The 16,183-nt window shown below is 42.9% G+C and overlaps 1 protein-coding gene across 1 annotated transcript; it reads right to left on the bottom strand.

Annotated features, from left to right (window-relative positions):
* Positions 1-445: 445 nt before the first annotated feature.
* Positions 446-14,946, bottom strand: POMT1 (protein O-mannosyltransferase 1). Its single transcript, XM_026685742.2, has 20 exons — positions 14,705-14,946; positions 13,107-13,251; positions 12,282-12,388; positions 11,581-11,631; positions 11,136-11,282; positions 10,476-10,587; positions 9,923-9,988; positions 9,506-9,599; positions 8,402-8,557; positions 7,571-7,701; positions 6,899-6,994; positions 5,644-5,736; positions 5,391-5,487; positions 4,876-4,968; positions 4,112-4,232; positions 3,450-3,547; positions 2,476-2,589; positions 1,865-1,991; positions 1,128-1,305; positions 446-973 (listed from the first exon to the last, which is right to left on the bottom strand). The coding sequence occupies exons 2-20, from the start codon at positions 13,226-13,228 to the stop codon at positions 799-801; spliced, it is 2,178 nt and encodes a 725-aa protein (XP_026541527.2). The 5' UTR covers positions 13,229-13,251; positions 14,705-14,946; the 3' UTR covers positions 446-798.
* Between the last annotated feature and the right edge of the window lie 1,237 nt (positions 14,947-16,183).

Here is a 16,183-nt window from a genome sequence, read left to right as displayed (position 1 = left end):
AGTTTCACATTAAGATTTATTTCATCTTGTTCCTCTTTCATAGCTGTTCCAGAGATGGTTCTGCCAGAGTTGAATAGTCCTCCGATGAATCCTTTCCACATCGAAGGAGTCTCAGGCCAGCCCTGTGCCCTCTTTCCATGCTCAAGTGACTCTTTTCTCTGTCCTGAGTGGGCAAAAGGGCCCCTGTCAGCCTTGAGGCTGTCACATTCAGTGCCTGGGAATTTGGGAGGGGGGGATTTCATTAGTGGGGTAGAAGATTAGACACAACAACATTCTTTTCTCAGAGAGTCAAGGACATGTTGTCCTGCACCTGGAGGGAAGTGACTGGGGGAAATGTCTCCAGTTGGGATGAAGATTTGATTGGGCCATGTGATGGACTGATGGACGCAGGGGATAGATTCTGGATTTCTCTTTTGGGAAGGGAAAACCCGGAACTCTCCGATTCAGGTTTTCCCAGATGTGCCGATATGACGTCTTTAATAAATTCTTACTTGGATGGACTTGGTCTCTGAGTGCTGAATTGAGATGGAGAGTTTGGTCGGAATTCTGAAATTTCTTTCCCTTGTCCAAATACATTTCTATCCATTTGAATTTTAACTCTGCAAACCAACACGAGGGGTAAAAGGCTACAAAACAACTCCCAAATCCATTCTACAGGCATTTCCAATTCGACAATGCTGTTTCTAGGATTACAGAACGGTTCCAAAATGGAAGAAATCTTGACTTCAGATGAATTCTTTTCTCCTTTTTGTTGGCCATCCAATGGTCACACATCGTCTCCATTTCTCAGGCTTGGTGTCAGCGTTTCCGGATCAGAATGTCCCAGCTATCCTTCCAACGTAGAGCTTGTAACTCAGATTTTGAGAGGGCCGGGTCTCCGTAAGTCAGCGGCCGGAATGTGTGATACGTAAAGTAGACGGAAGACATCCAGGCTGCCACCAAAGCACTGTGCATGCTCTTTGAAAGTTTGGACCTGTGGGAGAGAACAGAGAGACAAGCGTTAAAAAAAGAGGCTGAGCGTCTGGAAAGAGCGCAGAGAAAAGCAACCAAGATGATTCGGGAGGCTAAAACGGTTATTTTCCAAACCCAGGAAGAAGAGGCGAGGTTATGTGTCCGGACAAACCTACTTGCAGAGGAAGTCGCTGGCATGCTGCAAAATGATGGGGATCAGGAGGATTTGGAAAGTGATGGCCGGCAGGTAATGATAAAGGAAGAGGTTCTTCTCCATCAGGAAGAAAGGCAGGTAGTTGGCAGCCCATCCGCCCACGCAGATCCCTCCAGCCAGGAGCCACTGCTGCCAAGTCTCTGCAGAGGAAACGGGAGGGTGTGTGTGTGTGTGAAAAACGGGCAAGTCAGTTTCTCAGCCTGAGAAAATAGCCAGGACGGGGCACAGAGGAGAACAAGAAATGGGCCAAGGGGCATTTTACCCCCTGGCAGGCAGGATGGGCGGGGGGCAGCGAATGTCCATGTGCAAAGAGCCTCATCGAAGCCTGGCACTCCTCCGCAAGAGTCAGAGTGTCCGTCCACCGACACACTGACCCACAACCAGCCTGCGAAACACGCTCCCTCCCCAGAATCCATGCACAGAATGCTGTTCCCTTCCCACCAAAAGGGGTCCCTATTTTTCTACTTGCATTGTTTACATGCTTTCGAACTGCTAGGTTGGCAGAAGCTGGGACAAGGAACGGGAGCTCATTCCGTAACGCGGCGCTAGGGATTCGAACCGCCGAACTGTTGACCTTTTCTGATCGACAAGCTCAGCGTCTTAGCCGCTTGAGCCACGGCATCCCTTACAACAGGTCTTAGGCCAACCCAATTAAGGGGTCTTGGGTAGAAGATCAAGATGGGTTTGGAGGTCCCAGACCTTCAGGGATATCCCGGATTTTCCGCCGCCGCCGGAGCAGGTACCCCAGGAACAAAACCACGTAGACGATGGTGGCTACGTTGGCCGATGTCCAGCTGACGAGGTTGCCAAGAAGGTGAATTTGAGCCTGGCCAGGAAAGATCAAGAAGATGCTTTGAGTTGTGTTACGATGCCACTGAAAGTAGGGGCTGTTTTTCACCGTAATGACTTTTGCAGCATCCCATGGTCACATGATAACTCATATTGGTGACGGTCGCAGCGTCCCTGGGGGTGTCACATTTTGCAAACCTTTTGCAATCTTCTGACGAGCCAAGTCCGTTGGGATCCAGATTCACTTTAACAACTGTGTTATTAACTTAACGACTGAAGGGATTAACTTAATGGCAAGAAAGGCTGCAAAAGAAGGCATAACTCACTTAACAAATGCCTTGCTTAGCAGTGTAAATTGTGTGTTTGTGATTGTTAATCAAGGACTGCTTGTATAGCTAAAAAAGGAAGCAGGGTGTGGCCTGCTGAAATTCTCTCTGGGGCAAAGGGAGATCTGAAGATTGCCCACATGTATTCCAGAAAATATGATTTCTGAAGCCCACATAAAAATCCAGTAAAATCACCCCTGAGCTGGAATGGAACCAGTAAGCAATGTTGGTGTCCAGGGTGATCCAATCCAAGGGAGATGAGCTGTATTTATGTTCCGTGTCCTCGTTTTTCAGGGTAAGGATCTTCCACTAGAACGAAACACAAGGATTGGGTTTCACAACATTTCCAGATATCAATGCGAACTACATGGCAACTCATAAAGCATTCCTATGCCTATTTCAGAATTGCCATAAATGGGGGGGAGGAGGGAATCTGGAAGAGCAGTGTGAAAGTACAAACAAGTGAAAGTACATTCCAACACTTATCTTTAAAAGATTGTAACTAAATTACCAGAGCTTTCGCCCACGAAAATATTTAATTGGAGAACATGATTGATAACAACCAGGCCATGAACGTGCTTAATTGGAGAATCTGATTTATGAGACACCCAGGATAGAGGTGGAAACAGGGTGAATTGTAAATTACATATGCCAGAGTTGGCTTCATACAGATCATTGCCAGTATGTTGTTCCTCATAAATTATTTGAAGTGTTTTGAAGTTTGGCTTGAGGCTCATGATTTAATTAGAGCCATCGCTGGAATTCTGACACTACAAGTGATACAGCCCCTAATTCAAAATGTCTCTTGAAGTCTACAACGCTCCCTCCACCTCTAGATGTGAAACCGGCTGGCAGGATTTACACAACAAGGTTAACATTCTGGTTTGTTTAGGGGATGTATCACTCGTAGCTTGGGTGTCAGCTCTGCCTGGTTCGGCTTGGCACCTCACAGGCATCCAGCCATTAAGGGCTGGAAGGGGGCAGGATGGAAGGGCAATAAAGCTGTGTGTGTGTGTATGTGATGGGAAATCGGAAGGGGTGAAATGACAACCAATTCACTTCAATTCCCAGAATCCCCTGGACAAGCATGGCAGCTGCTGAGAATTCTGGGAACTGAAGTCCACCCTGTGGCTTTATCGAAAGCTGACTTTCTTGGCGCTTTCTTTCACCTGCAATTCGGTGAACTTGGCAACGAAAGTGAGATTCTGGCTGATGTTGATCTGAGTGGGCAGGTGCAATTCTACCTCTCTCTCTTTCTGCTCATGGCCTGCAAAAGATTAAAACAAAACAGACCTGAAAAACCAGGTTAGTCGGGGCCAAATTTTCTCCCACAATCCTTTGGGGTGTGCCTGAGGTTGGTAGGGTACACCACTGCTCACAGAAGACAACTTTATAAGAGTTCATTTAGTGAGCAAAGTTACAATGGCACTGAAAAAAAGTGACTTATGACCGTTTTTCACACTTACGACCATTGTTGCATCTCCACGGTCCATCAAAATTCAGACACTTGGCAACTGGCATGTACTTATGAAGGTTGCGGTGTCACACAGCAGCTGTTTTAATAACTTAACAACTGCAGTGATTCTCTTTAACAACTATGGCAAGAAACATCATTAAATGGGGCAAAATTCACTTAACAACTACCTCATTTAGCAACAGGATTTTTTTAGGCTCAATTGTGGTCGTTAAGTCAAGGACTATCTCTCCAGGTCTCAAGTGAGTAGAAGTTTTTTTTTTGGGGAAAAAAAGTCTTTCCAGAATTTTGCGTGTGTGTTTGTGTGTGTGTGGGAAATCTGGATTAACGTCCAAAGAGGTTTTCCTAAAAACTAACTTTTCCCATATCGATGTTCTTCCACGTTCCACAACATGCTTTGGTGGTACCCCTTGGAGATCTTCTCACCAATCACCTCCAGTTGTCGGTAGCCCCACTCAGGGAGAGAAGCTCCGCTAAGCTGGAGGGGAGAAAAAGAAGGGAATGGTTAAAAAGAAAGAAAAAAAAGAGATTTAAAATGCCAACTTCCTTAGTAAGACTTCCTTATTATTCTTCTCTTCCTTCCTATTACCTATCTCTTCCCACTTACGGCTATAACCGTGTTGCTTGTATCTTTACAATTTATATTGTTTCATTTGTTTTTCTAGTATGTTTTGATTGTGTATTAGTAACCTATATATAGAATAGAATAGAACAGAACAGAACAGAACAGAACAGAACAGAACAGAATAGAATAGAATAGAATAGAATAGAATAGAATAGAATAGAATAGAATAGAATAAACTTTATTGTCATTGCATTCAGACAAGAAATGACAGGTGGAAACTAACCAAGGAGAGAAGCAACTTGGAATTAAGAAGAAACTTCCTAACAGGGAGGACAATTAACCCGTGGAACAATTTGTTGTGGGGGCTCCATCACTGGAGGTTTTTAAGAAGAGACTGGACGGCCATTGGTCTGGAATAGTATAAGGTCTCCTCCTTATGCAGGGGGTTGGATAGAAGACCTCCAAGGTCCCTTTCCAACAATTATTCTGACTCCATGCCTTCCCTGCACCACTGGCTGCAAGAAACTTTATTGGTTGAGACCCCAAGCAAACTCACCTTTAACACGGCCGATGTGTTAACGTGGATCAGTCTGACTTCGGACAGGATCGTTTTCCAAATCTCGTTTTCTGAGTCGCGGTTCACGATTTCCTGTGGGGTTTTTTTGGGGGGAAAGGGGGAAAGAGACACGTTCTGATGCTGCAGTTTGGCTGATACTCTGCCTTCATTGCTCCTGTCAAGTCATCAGATGCAGCATCTGATTATAACTAGATTAGGAAAGGGGTTAAGAGCCAGGATAGCACCACGATGGCGCAATGGTTAGAGTGCAGTATTGCAGGCTAAACTCTGCCAACTGCCAGCAGTTCGATCCTGACCGGGTCCAGAGGTTGATTCAGCCTTCCATCCTTCCGAAGTGGGTAAAACGAGGAACCAGATTGTTGGGGGCAAGAGGCTGACTCTGTAAACTGCTTAGAGAGGGCTGTGAAAGCACTATATTGCTATTTTATTTTTTATTTGTTTGTTTGTTTGCTCAGTCCACCTTTTATCAATCCCCTTTACAGCCTGGCACTTACCACTCTCCAGAGGTTCTGTGCAGGCATGGAGATGTTGTAATCGATGTAACAGGACACCTCTTGGGAGTGTGGGCTGAGGGGTGCAGCCACGTCGTGCCTGCAGGGCGGAGAAAGCGACAGGGGAGAATATCTGTAGCTCAGGGTTGAACTGTGAGGTCCCCCGGGGCTCTCTGTGCTTGGCAGTTTTCTTATATACCATTACAACAGTTTCAAGATGACACATAGCTAGAAGCCAAAAGAAGAAACAGCTTACGTGTTAAGGTAACGGGTTGTGATTCCATGGACCAGTTGAACAATGTTGCCATGTCGCACAGGCCGCGGCGGGTTGCTAGCTACCAACTGCTGCCTGTTTTAGGAGAGGCAAAAAAAAAAACAACGGTGGCTGGAACCAGCAAAATCAAAGTAGATCAATCCATTAAGTCTGGCTGTAATGTAACGATGTATTCCTTTTTATTGTCTGCATTATTTCCACCTTTTATTGGTGGTGGTATTATGTTGTTATTATTATTTGTCAGAGTATATTCATGAACTGGAATAGAGCTTAGTAACAAGGTCAGCCAATGAGAGCTGAGTTGAGGGCTGGAACTTAAAGAGAGAATCTGGGTGTGGTTTATCTGTCTTCTGTGCTCAACTCTAAAGTGAAAGAGAAACTAAGTTGCCTGCTTGTCTGCTGAACTAAATGTGAAACTGATGTCTGCTTCTGTTTGAGTTTGCTCCATGTTGGATAAATCTACAACTGGTATTGTAAAACTTACTTTATGTGTTTATAAAGAAGTTAAAACAAGCCTCAGCCATCTGTGTTTACTTTTCTGGCACTGAATTTACGCTGCAAAACTCTAAACATTATTATTATTATTATCTCTTATTATTATCTCTTATTTATTAAACATGAAACTCAGTCAGCTGAACATTTAAAAATGTATCACAAATATAATTAACTGGCACTAATGGTTGAGACAGGTTGCTGCCAGCATTCTTGGTATCAACTTATTTATTATTATTATTATTATTATTATTATTATTATTATTATTGTTGTTGTTGTTGTTGTTGTTGTTGTCGTCATCATCATCTCTGTTGTCTTGCAAATTTACTGAGTGCGTCTGTATCAGAGACAAATTCCTTGTGTATCTAATCACACTTGGACAAATAAATTCTTCAACTTACAACCATAATTGAGTCCAAATAGTTAGGTTGCTAAGCAAGAAATTTGTGAAGTGAGCTTTGTCCCAATTTATGACCTTTCTTGCCACCCTGGTTAAGTGAATCACTGCAGCTCTTCAGTTAGCAATATGGTTCTTAAGTGAATCTGTATTCTCCATTAACTTTGCTGGTCACAAAAGGGGATTGCATGAGCCCTGGGACACTGCGACCGTCATAAATGTGAGGCTGAATTTTAATCATATAAACATGGGGATGCTGCAACGGTCGTAAGGATGAAAAACTTTTGTGACTTTTTTTCAGTGTCTTGTAACTTCGAACGGTCACATGACTACCTGAAGAGGCCTACCTTCCAGGATCTTTGATGATCCACCAGTTATTCACGTCCTTAAACGGATAGCAGGTCACCTGTTGCTGATGGGAACTGCCCCGTCCGTTGTCGTATCTGGGGAAGACACAGAGAGAACGGAGCGTGACCACCTCTGTGGAAAAGAAGGAATGCAAGATAATCTGAAGGGCCCTTTTAGGTCACAGGAAAAAAAAAATATTTATTTTACCCAGCTTCGGAATAGCTCGTAATGGCCGTCTTCTCTGCTGCCAGATTGGAGAGCCTTCTCCAGAGCGATCAGGGAGTTTGCGGGCTCCCTGCGATCGACGGAATGTGCTCTCTACAATCCTGGCCCCTCCGAGGCGATTTAGATCCGTTAGGACCTCTCTGACAGATGGATATCAACGGTCCCCACGGAGCTCTCCGTGAGGCATGTCATGTCGCCACGACGTCAGCCCCGCCCTCTCCTTGATGCTCTTTGAGCTTGGTGGGGGCCTGGTCTCGTTCCTGGGAGCCTGGCTCTCTGCCAAATTGGCCATTTCTCCTCAGATATTGTGCTCTTTTCTTTGGCAAAAAAAAAATTCCACGCCAAAGAAGACAGCGTCTCCTGAAGATATCCGCCAGAGATGGAACCCACTGTGGGACAGGCCGGGGTTGTATACAACATCCCTGTTGGAAAACTTCCCTTCTCACCTGATGGGATAGGTATTCCGGTGGGAATGAAGCCAACACGGTAAGGGTTTGCCCAAGATATTCCTCAAAGTAATCTGGGATCCATAAGCCACTTCCAAGGGCTGTCCCTGAGTGATGCGAGAAAGCCCTCCCTAAAAAACAACACACACACACACACACACACACACACACATACACACAGAGTGAAGGGGAAAGCCAGACTTACTGAACAGCCTTGCTATTGATTTAACAACTGGCGTGATCCACTTAACAAGGGTGGCAAGAAAGGGGCAGATGAGTCATGTAACAACAGAAATATTGGGCTTAATTGTGGTCATAAGTCGAGGATTACCTGCATAGAAATCGGTAAATCCCAATAAATAGAAAACGAAAAGCAGAAAGATAAATTCCATCAGCATTCAGTTGGTCAATTAACATAGAGATTCAAAGAACAAAAAGTAAAAGTGAAAAAAGTGGGGACGGGGGAGGGAATTGGCTCTTGTGAGAAAAGAAAGAAAGAAAGAAAGAAAGAAAGAAAGAAAGAAAGAAAGAAAGAAAGAAAGAAAGAAAGAAAGAAAGAAAGAAAGAAAGAAAGAAAGAAAGAAAGAAAGAAAGAGGGAGGGAGGGAGGGAGGGAGGGAGGGAGGGAGGGAGGGAGGGGAAAAAAGGGAAAGAAAAATGAGGGAGTGAGGAAGGAAGAAGGAAGGAAGAGGGAGGGAGGGAGGAAGGGACGGAGGGAAGGAAAGGAAAAGAAGAGAAAGAGGGAGGGAGGAGGGAAGGAAGAGGGAGGGAGGGATTTCTCCCTAATTTCTCCCTTTTTGACCAATTATCCCCAGAAGCAGCTTGGTCTCACCTCTAAACTTGCTTGAAAGGCGCTGCTCATGATTTGATCGTGGGGACCAGATCGATACAGAAAAATCAAGTGAATGTAGAAAAACGAGAGGTAGAGAGCGACGGGAAGGACCAGGAGAGCTAAACCCCGGGCCAAGAAATGCCCCAGCAGGGAGATCTAAAAGGGAAAAGGAAGAATGGTTCACGTTTGCTTCTAAAAGCTAAAGACTGATGCCCAGGGAAGTGTCTGGCTCTACATTCTTTCTTTCTTTCTTTCTTTCTTTCTTTCTTTCTTTCTCTTTCTTTCTTTCTTTCTTTCTTTCTTTCTTTTTTCTTTCTTTCTTTCTTTCTTCTCTCTCTCTCTCTCTCTCTCTCTCTTTCTTTCTTTCTATCAATTAATCAATCAACCAGACACTATCTTTCTATCGAATTTACATGGTAATCAATCTCACACAAGGTGACTCTAGGCAGCATACTGAAACACATGAATTATTTCCAAATAGATACTTTATTAGAGAGACATGTATTCCTGATCATTTGATGTTATGTTTAATTCATTTAGCCATTATAAAGGTTTAGGGTTTTCCCCCCACTAAAAATGAAATCTATCAACCAGCCTTTTTGTCTTCTATCATCCATCTCTCTCTCTTTCCCTCCCTCCCCCCTCGGTCATCTATCTATCTATCTATCTATCTATCTATCTATCTATCTATCTATTTATTATCCAGCTATCCATTCCATCTATCTCATCTATCATCTATTCATTCATTCATTCATTCATTCATTCATTCATTCATTCATTCATCCAGTCTATCTCATTTATCTATATCTATCTATCTATCTATCTATCTATCTATCTATCTATCTATCTATCTATCTATCTCTATCATTTATGGATATGACGGCTCTATGTTAGGGAGCCTTACATCTAACTTATCAATACTCCCAATTTCACCATCAAACATTTATGAAAAAACACATTTCTTGCAACCTTGACTATTCCAAGAAAAACGGCTGTGTCAAACGAAAACCCACGGGTTCTGAATTCCAGAGTTCTCCAAGAAGTCCTGGAGATCAACTCTCACCCTCTCAGAGCGACCGCATCCTATTTCACCCTCCGACTTACGTTGGGCAGGGAGCGATCGCCAAGCAGCTGCCAGGAATGGATGCCCGCCAGGCACAGAATGAGCAGGTAAGTGAAGAGGCCCATGTATTTCACCCTGCAAAGCAAGCATGAAATGCCACCTTTTAAGGGTTTAAGATAAGGGTTATAAGGGTTTAAGGTAAGGAGGAGAACACTAGACAACCCATGATGGGCCCAGAAGGGAGAGGGGAGACCGCCAGAAGATCTAAGACAGGAGTGTCCAACCCTTAGGAACTTGTAAGACTTGTGGACTTCAACTCCCAGAGTTCCTCAGCCAGCAAGGGGAATTCTGGGAGTTGAAGTCCACAAGTCTTAAAGACACAGTTGGGCACGGCTAAGACGTTTTGTGAACAAGGCAGTTATCAAATATCTTAGCAGACCATCAAGAGATAAGCTTACCCAACCGCACAGGAACAGGAGATCCCTGTTAGTAACAGCCAAAGCCACCATCTTGCAGAAAAAGGGCTTTTAAAAAAGGAGAAAAAAACATATTTACTCACAGGCCAGCCTTATAACATATCAGACAAATAAATCGCTGTCCAGGCTCTTGAAAACTTCCAGTGTTGGAGCATTTACAACTTTTGGAAACAAGTTGTTCCACTGGTTAATTGTTCTCACTGTCATGAAATTTCTCCTTAATATTGGATCACTTAACAACTAACTGTCTTGTTTAGCAACAGAAATGTTGGGCTAAATTCTGGTCGTGAGTCGAGGATTAACCTGTATATTATGTACTACCCCCAAAAAAGTGCACAGAAACTTTTAAAGTCCAGTTTTGTTGTAGAATCCATCCCTTGCTGGTTTGGGCTGAGCCTTAAGCCACCATTTATAAACCATGTTAATGTGAGTCCCGCATCCCCTTAGCGTAAATGCGTAAGACATTGCTTGGCCTGCTTTGGGGAGCTTTATGTTTCACTACCAACAAAGGTGGGACATTAAAGAAACCTTTCACCTTTCTTTCTGCAAGTTGTGAAACTTCAGATAAGATAAAACTGCCAACAGGATGAAGAAAATTAAAATCGACTCCAGCAGCATCAGCCTGGATTGAGTAATTAGTGAGTTTTCTGTTAAGACACAAAAGGAGAAATGAGAATTGGGGTTTTTTCCCCCTTATACTGGTCCTTCTATGAGCTTTTTACAAGTCCCACAATTCTGGAAATTGAAGTCCACAAGTCGTAAAGTGGCCAAGATTGGAGATCCCAGGTACAGCAAACAATGTAAAAATACAGATTTTTGCAATCAACCAACAGGGACCGAAACAGGCTATGTTTTTAAAAAACTGGGCGGGGGTGGGGTGGGGGGGAATGTCCCAGCTTCTAAAAACCCTTTTAACCAAACATACAGCTTTTTTTTTTTTTGCTACAATTCTTCAAACGTCCTAATCTCAGTGCCTAACTTTTATTTTATTATACAAAGTAATAAAATGCCTGTGGGGGGGGGGAGGGGGGGGGAGACAGAATAATCTTGCAAAAAGGTTGCTCTGTCTTAGATAACGAGAGGATTAAACACGGCTTGAGGGAAACAAACCGAATAGTGAAATCTCTTGGGAAGTATTCCGTCTGAACAAAGATGGCACCAACGGAGAATGGAAAAAGAACGAGATCTTATTTACCGAATAAAATCAGGACCGCAGCACCCAGGCCAACGAAATGGGTGAAATGTAGCTCAACCAGTATTTGGTATGCCAAGGGAACGCATAAGCCACCAGCTATGGCTGGTAGCAGCCGCAAAGCCCAAATGGGCACATTGGAGTTGTACTCTAGGATATAATAAAGAAAAAGATCAGTACCAATCTATGCGTCAATTACAGGTGGTTTACCTGCACCTCTTGTCTACTGCACCTTTCTTATTTACCTGTCCCTCCATTTTAGCTGGCTTTTCTACATCTTTCATCAATCCTTAGGAATAATACAAGACCAAAGATTTATATAAAATGCAGGCATCACAGCTACCTTTATTATTATTTTTTCCCCAGTCTAGTTTTTTTCCCCAGTTGAACAGATGGCCATGTCCTTATCAATAATTAGCTTGGAGGGTGAATCAAAAAGTACCTTTACCTGCTCCTATTCTGTTCCACAAGAAATTTCCATCAAATCCCCCTAAATAACCTGAAAAGGAAGGGAAAAAGAAAAAATAAATTTCCCAGATCGCAGGACCTAAACTTAAATTAAAGGTGTATGCTGGCTAAACATCTGGGTGTATCCATATGGTGTTGTTTTTTTCAGCAATACACAGATTTTTTTCCCCCAGTTTCTCCATCTAGATTCTACATACATCTTGTAAATTTTTGCAAACACAATAATCAGTTCAACTCTTTGTGAACTGACATATAGTCTAGATGTTCCTCGGCCATGGATTTTGGGCAGCGTACCACAAAAATAAAAACCCACAAAAATAAATAAAAGCTAAACCCGCACAAACACATTAGACTAAAGATGATCCAAGGTGAGTCGAACAAATTGAAGCAAGAGTCCTAAAATATTAGAATACATTAAACTCCTGCCCAGGAGCAAAGCACGGTCCACAAATTGTGAAATTCAGGCATTATGACTAACAAAAGGGAGAGAGCAAGATAATCTTGAAGGAAAGAACTCAACTATATAAAACGCTTAATCATGACAGGAATGTCAAAGCTTCGGGGCTAAAGTTTTGACTATATCTCTCGTCCTTGATTGCAGCTAAGAAAATAAACTTCAAGAACCCTCAAAGTAAAATCAAGGATTTTTTTAAAAAAGTAATTATTTGAAAAGTTGCATACCTCCCAAAGCGAAAAGCATGTGGCCAAACGGCGGCCCGCTATCATCTATGAAAAATATCCGCTTCATGTACAAGGAGAGGAACTGGCCGTAGTAAACTTCATCAAAACTGGAATAATGCAATAAAATAATAGAGGAAAGAGGGAGGGACAGAGAGAGATAGAGAGATTTCTCATTAAACCCCTCAAGGAATTGAATTCGTCACCCTAACAGAGAAACTCACCTGATTTCAGTTAAGTGTGAAAAATGCTGGAATGGCCATTAAGTGTGAAAAATAGTTTGCAAGTGAATCACTGCAGTTGTTAAATTTGTAACATGGCTGTTAAGTGATCCACTTAACAACCGTGTCATAAAATGAGGCAAAACTGACTTTAGCAACATAGTCTCTCTCTCTCTCTCCCCCTCGGCAGTTGAAATTTTGGACTGAATTATGTCCACAAGTGGCAAAGTACCTTGCATATCCTAAACACAACGTAGCATGAAGCCAAATTGCGGTTTAATTCTGTTCATCCATTCAGCTACCATTCCGTCAGAGTGTAAAAGATATCCCAGCTCCATTGTGCAAAATGACAGCTTGATTAATGTTAATCTCAAATTTGTTTTCCAGGCTTTTTCACACTCCAAAAGCTGGACTGAATAATAAATAGTTTATGTGCCTGCATTAAAAGCTTCTAAAAATGCAATGGTGAGGTTTTCCGCAGACAGTCTTTATAAATAGACAGAGAGAAAAACTTTCTTTTTAATCCCTGGAAGAGCCATTGTCAATACGGACATTTTCAGTCTGCTAAATCCATGGTATCCCCATATATTAGAATATGTTTACTCACACTACGGCTCTGGGATAGGACAGAGCCCACAGCCGGCTGATTAATCCAAGTGCAGTCAAAACCACCAGGTTGACATTGATTTCCACCGAAAAGACAATTGGCTGCTTTAAGATTCCAAGCATTTTTCAGAATGATCTGGTGGTATCTTTAAAAAAAAGGGGGGGGAGGAATTGGTCCCATTCAGAAAATAAATAAATCTGGCACGCTCTCAAACTGTTGGAAAAGTTATGTTATTCAGACCAGTCAGCTATCCACTGATACAGAGAGATAAACCATGTTTCCCCACCATTCAAAAAAACCATAAAAATATAAGAAGGAACGACCAAAAACATCCCCTCCAGCTGCCAACGCTTAAGCAGGGATGAACTCCAGACAATCCAAGCAGAGAATAATATCTTAATTGAAGAATTACCAAGGAGAAAATCCCTACCATACTGGCAGGGCAAAGCTACTGTATACAAGAGAGCAAACCCCACACTCACTAACACTGGTGATGTAACCTAGTAAGGTCATGAAATGTCTGCAAGGAAACAACCAAGCTCAGAGAGTAGCAAGGAGCCCACAGTTTAACCCTGAGCTACAGGAACTTGATAGGTGAACCAAAAAGCCAATACAATCCTAAATTGCATTAACAGAGGGATACAATCGAGATCGAGGGAGGTACTAATACCACTCTATAAAGCCTTAGTAAGACCACACCTAGAGTACTGCATCCAGTTTTGGTCACCACACTATAAAAATGTTGAGACTCTAGAAAGAGTGCAGAGAAGCGCAACCAGGATGATGAGGGGACTGGAGACTAAAACATAGCGGACTGGAGATTAAAACATATGAAGAACGGTTTGCAGGAACAGGGCCTGGCTAGTCTGGGGAAGAAGAAAAGGATCAGGGGAGACATGATAGCAGCCTTCCAATATTTGAGGGGCTGCCCCAGAGGGGAGGAGGGGGTCAAGATATTTTCCAAGGCACCCAAAGGCCAGACAAGGAATAATGGATGGAAACTGAACAAGGAGAGATTCAACCTGGATACAAAGAGAAACTTTCTGACAGGGAGAACAATCAACCCATGGAACAGAAGTTGCCTTCAGAAGTTGTGGGAGCTTCATCACTTGAGGCTGTCAAGGAGAGACTGGACTTCCATCTGTTAGAAATGGTGTAGAGTCTCTTGCTTGGGCAGCGGGTTGGACTAAATAACCTACAAGGTCCTTTCCAACTCTGTTAATCTAATCTAATCTAATCTTAAAATCCAGTCTAAACATCTGGCTGACTGGGCGACCAACCATACTATCAACCATCAGCCTTGACCCCTCGGTCCATTGCAAAAGGCAGCTTGACTCATTGGAATAGCTTATATATCGCGCAACAATGCCTTGAGCACACCGCACATCGACATTGGAGCGTGCAAACTCTCCAGCAATTATTCTCTCTGCTTCCATACCTTCCCCTATTTTGCACCAACCCCTGCTCTTCTTTTGCACCCCGCGTCCGTCCCAAAGGCTGATAGGCACGCCAGGAAGAAAGAAAAAGTCTAAATCTGATCAAGAATACCCGGGGGGAATTGCTTTAACTTTCTTTTCTGATTATTTCGAGAAACTCACCCGATTCCCTTTACTTCTGGCTCGCCTGCTTGGTTCAATATGCGTAATTTATATTCCCCCCCTTTTTTTCCCCTAGAATGAGCTCGCCTTCGTACCGCTCGCTGTTCAGGCGGCGCAGATGGGACGCACCAATTCTAAAAAAGGGGAGGGGAAGGAGGAGGCGAACATATGATCCGCTCCGCTCGCCTCTACTGTGGAGAAAGCAGGAAGACAGGACCGGAGGTGACATCACAGACCCGGACAGTTGCCATAGGAACAAGAAACCATAGAGGAGTCCATGTCCTATTTTTTTTTTATTTATTTATTTATTTGATTTGCCAATTGTTTACAAGATAATAAGTATAAATGTATACATAGTTGTGAATACATGAAATGGGTACATATAAGAAAAATAAAGAATAAGAGAAACAATAGGACAGGGACGGTAGGCACGTTGGTGCGCTTATGCACGCCCCCTACATGCCCCTTTCCTGGGTCTACTTGCAACCTGGTTGCTTTCCTTGGAAACTACACTCCCCAGAATTCCTAGCCATGTGCAATGCCATTTTTTCTGATTTGGATATTATAGACACCAGTCATAAGCGATTTTTACAATATTTTACACAATCATAATGCTAGAATGCATAAGCGCACCAACGTGCCTACCGTCCCTGTCCTATTGTTTCTCTTATTCTTTTATTTTTCTTATATGTAACCATTTCATGTATTCACAACTATGTATACATTTATACTTATTATCTTGTAAACAATTGGCAAATCAAATAAATAAATAGAATCAGGCCAATGTTGCCAGATGTTTTACACTAAATCCCTCTCTGCAAATCTATTTGCATTACCCAATTTCTGTAGTTACCCAAATTCGCAGCTGAGCAAATGCCCACCTCATAAAGTGACCCTAATGAAATTTATTTTGAAATTATTTATTTCTTGTGCAGGTATCACATTCACCCTAGTGAAATCTTGCTTTGACACGAACAAATTGCTAATTGCATTACTTGCATCAATGATTGGCAACAGGGTAAACAAAATCTCACAAGGGTGAATGCAAATTGTTGAATTTCAGAGGGGCAGTTGGATAGATGCTTTTTGGGGAGGTAACTGGACTTTTTCTTTTGAAGACTTTTCTCATCTGAGAAGCTTCTTCAGCTCTGCCAGGATAGCGGAAGGATTTATATTCCTTGCAGACAGCTGGTCATTTGCATCCTTTTAGAGTCGTTGAGGCGCCTTGGAGGTTTGTCTGTGTCCTCAGGGTCACCCGAGTGGTGCAAATGGTTCCTGCAGTCTGCAATGTTTTCTTCTGGAAATCCATCTCTACTCTCACACCATTCAAAAGGCGTTCATCCCAAATTGTACAGCTAAAAGACTGTAGATTCCTCAGTCATCCAGATTATGCTTGTCCCAAATGTGTTTTTTTCAGGAGGCAAAACAACAACAAAAACAGAAAATCCAGTTGCCTCCTGAAAAAGCACCTTGGGGACA

The sequence above is a fragment of the Notechis scutatus genome, chromosome 15 (assembly GCF_049901735.1).
Source record: "Notechis scutatus isolate UNSWTSFEM ecotype Mainland chromosome 15, rNotScu1.2, whole genome shotgun sequence".
In the NCBI taxonomy this organism is placed as follows: domain Eukaryota; kingdom Metazoa; phylum Chordata; class Lepidosauria; order Squamata; family Elapidae; genus Notechis; species Notechis scutatus.
Note: the sequence above shows the minus strand (reverse complement) of the source record. Positions and strands in the feature narration are given on the sequence as shown.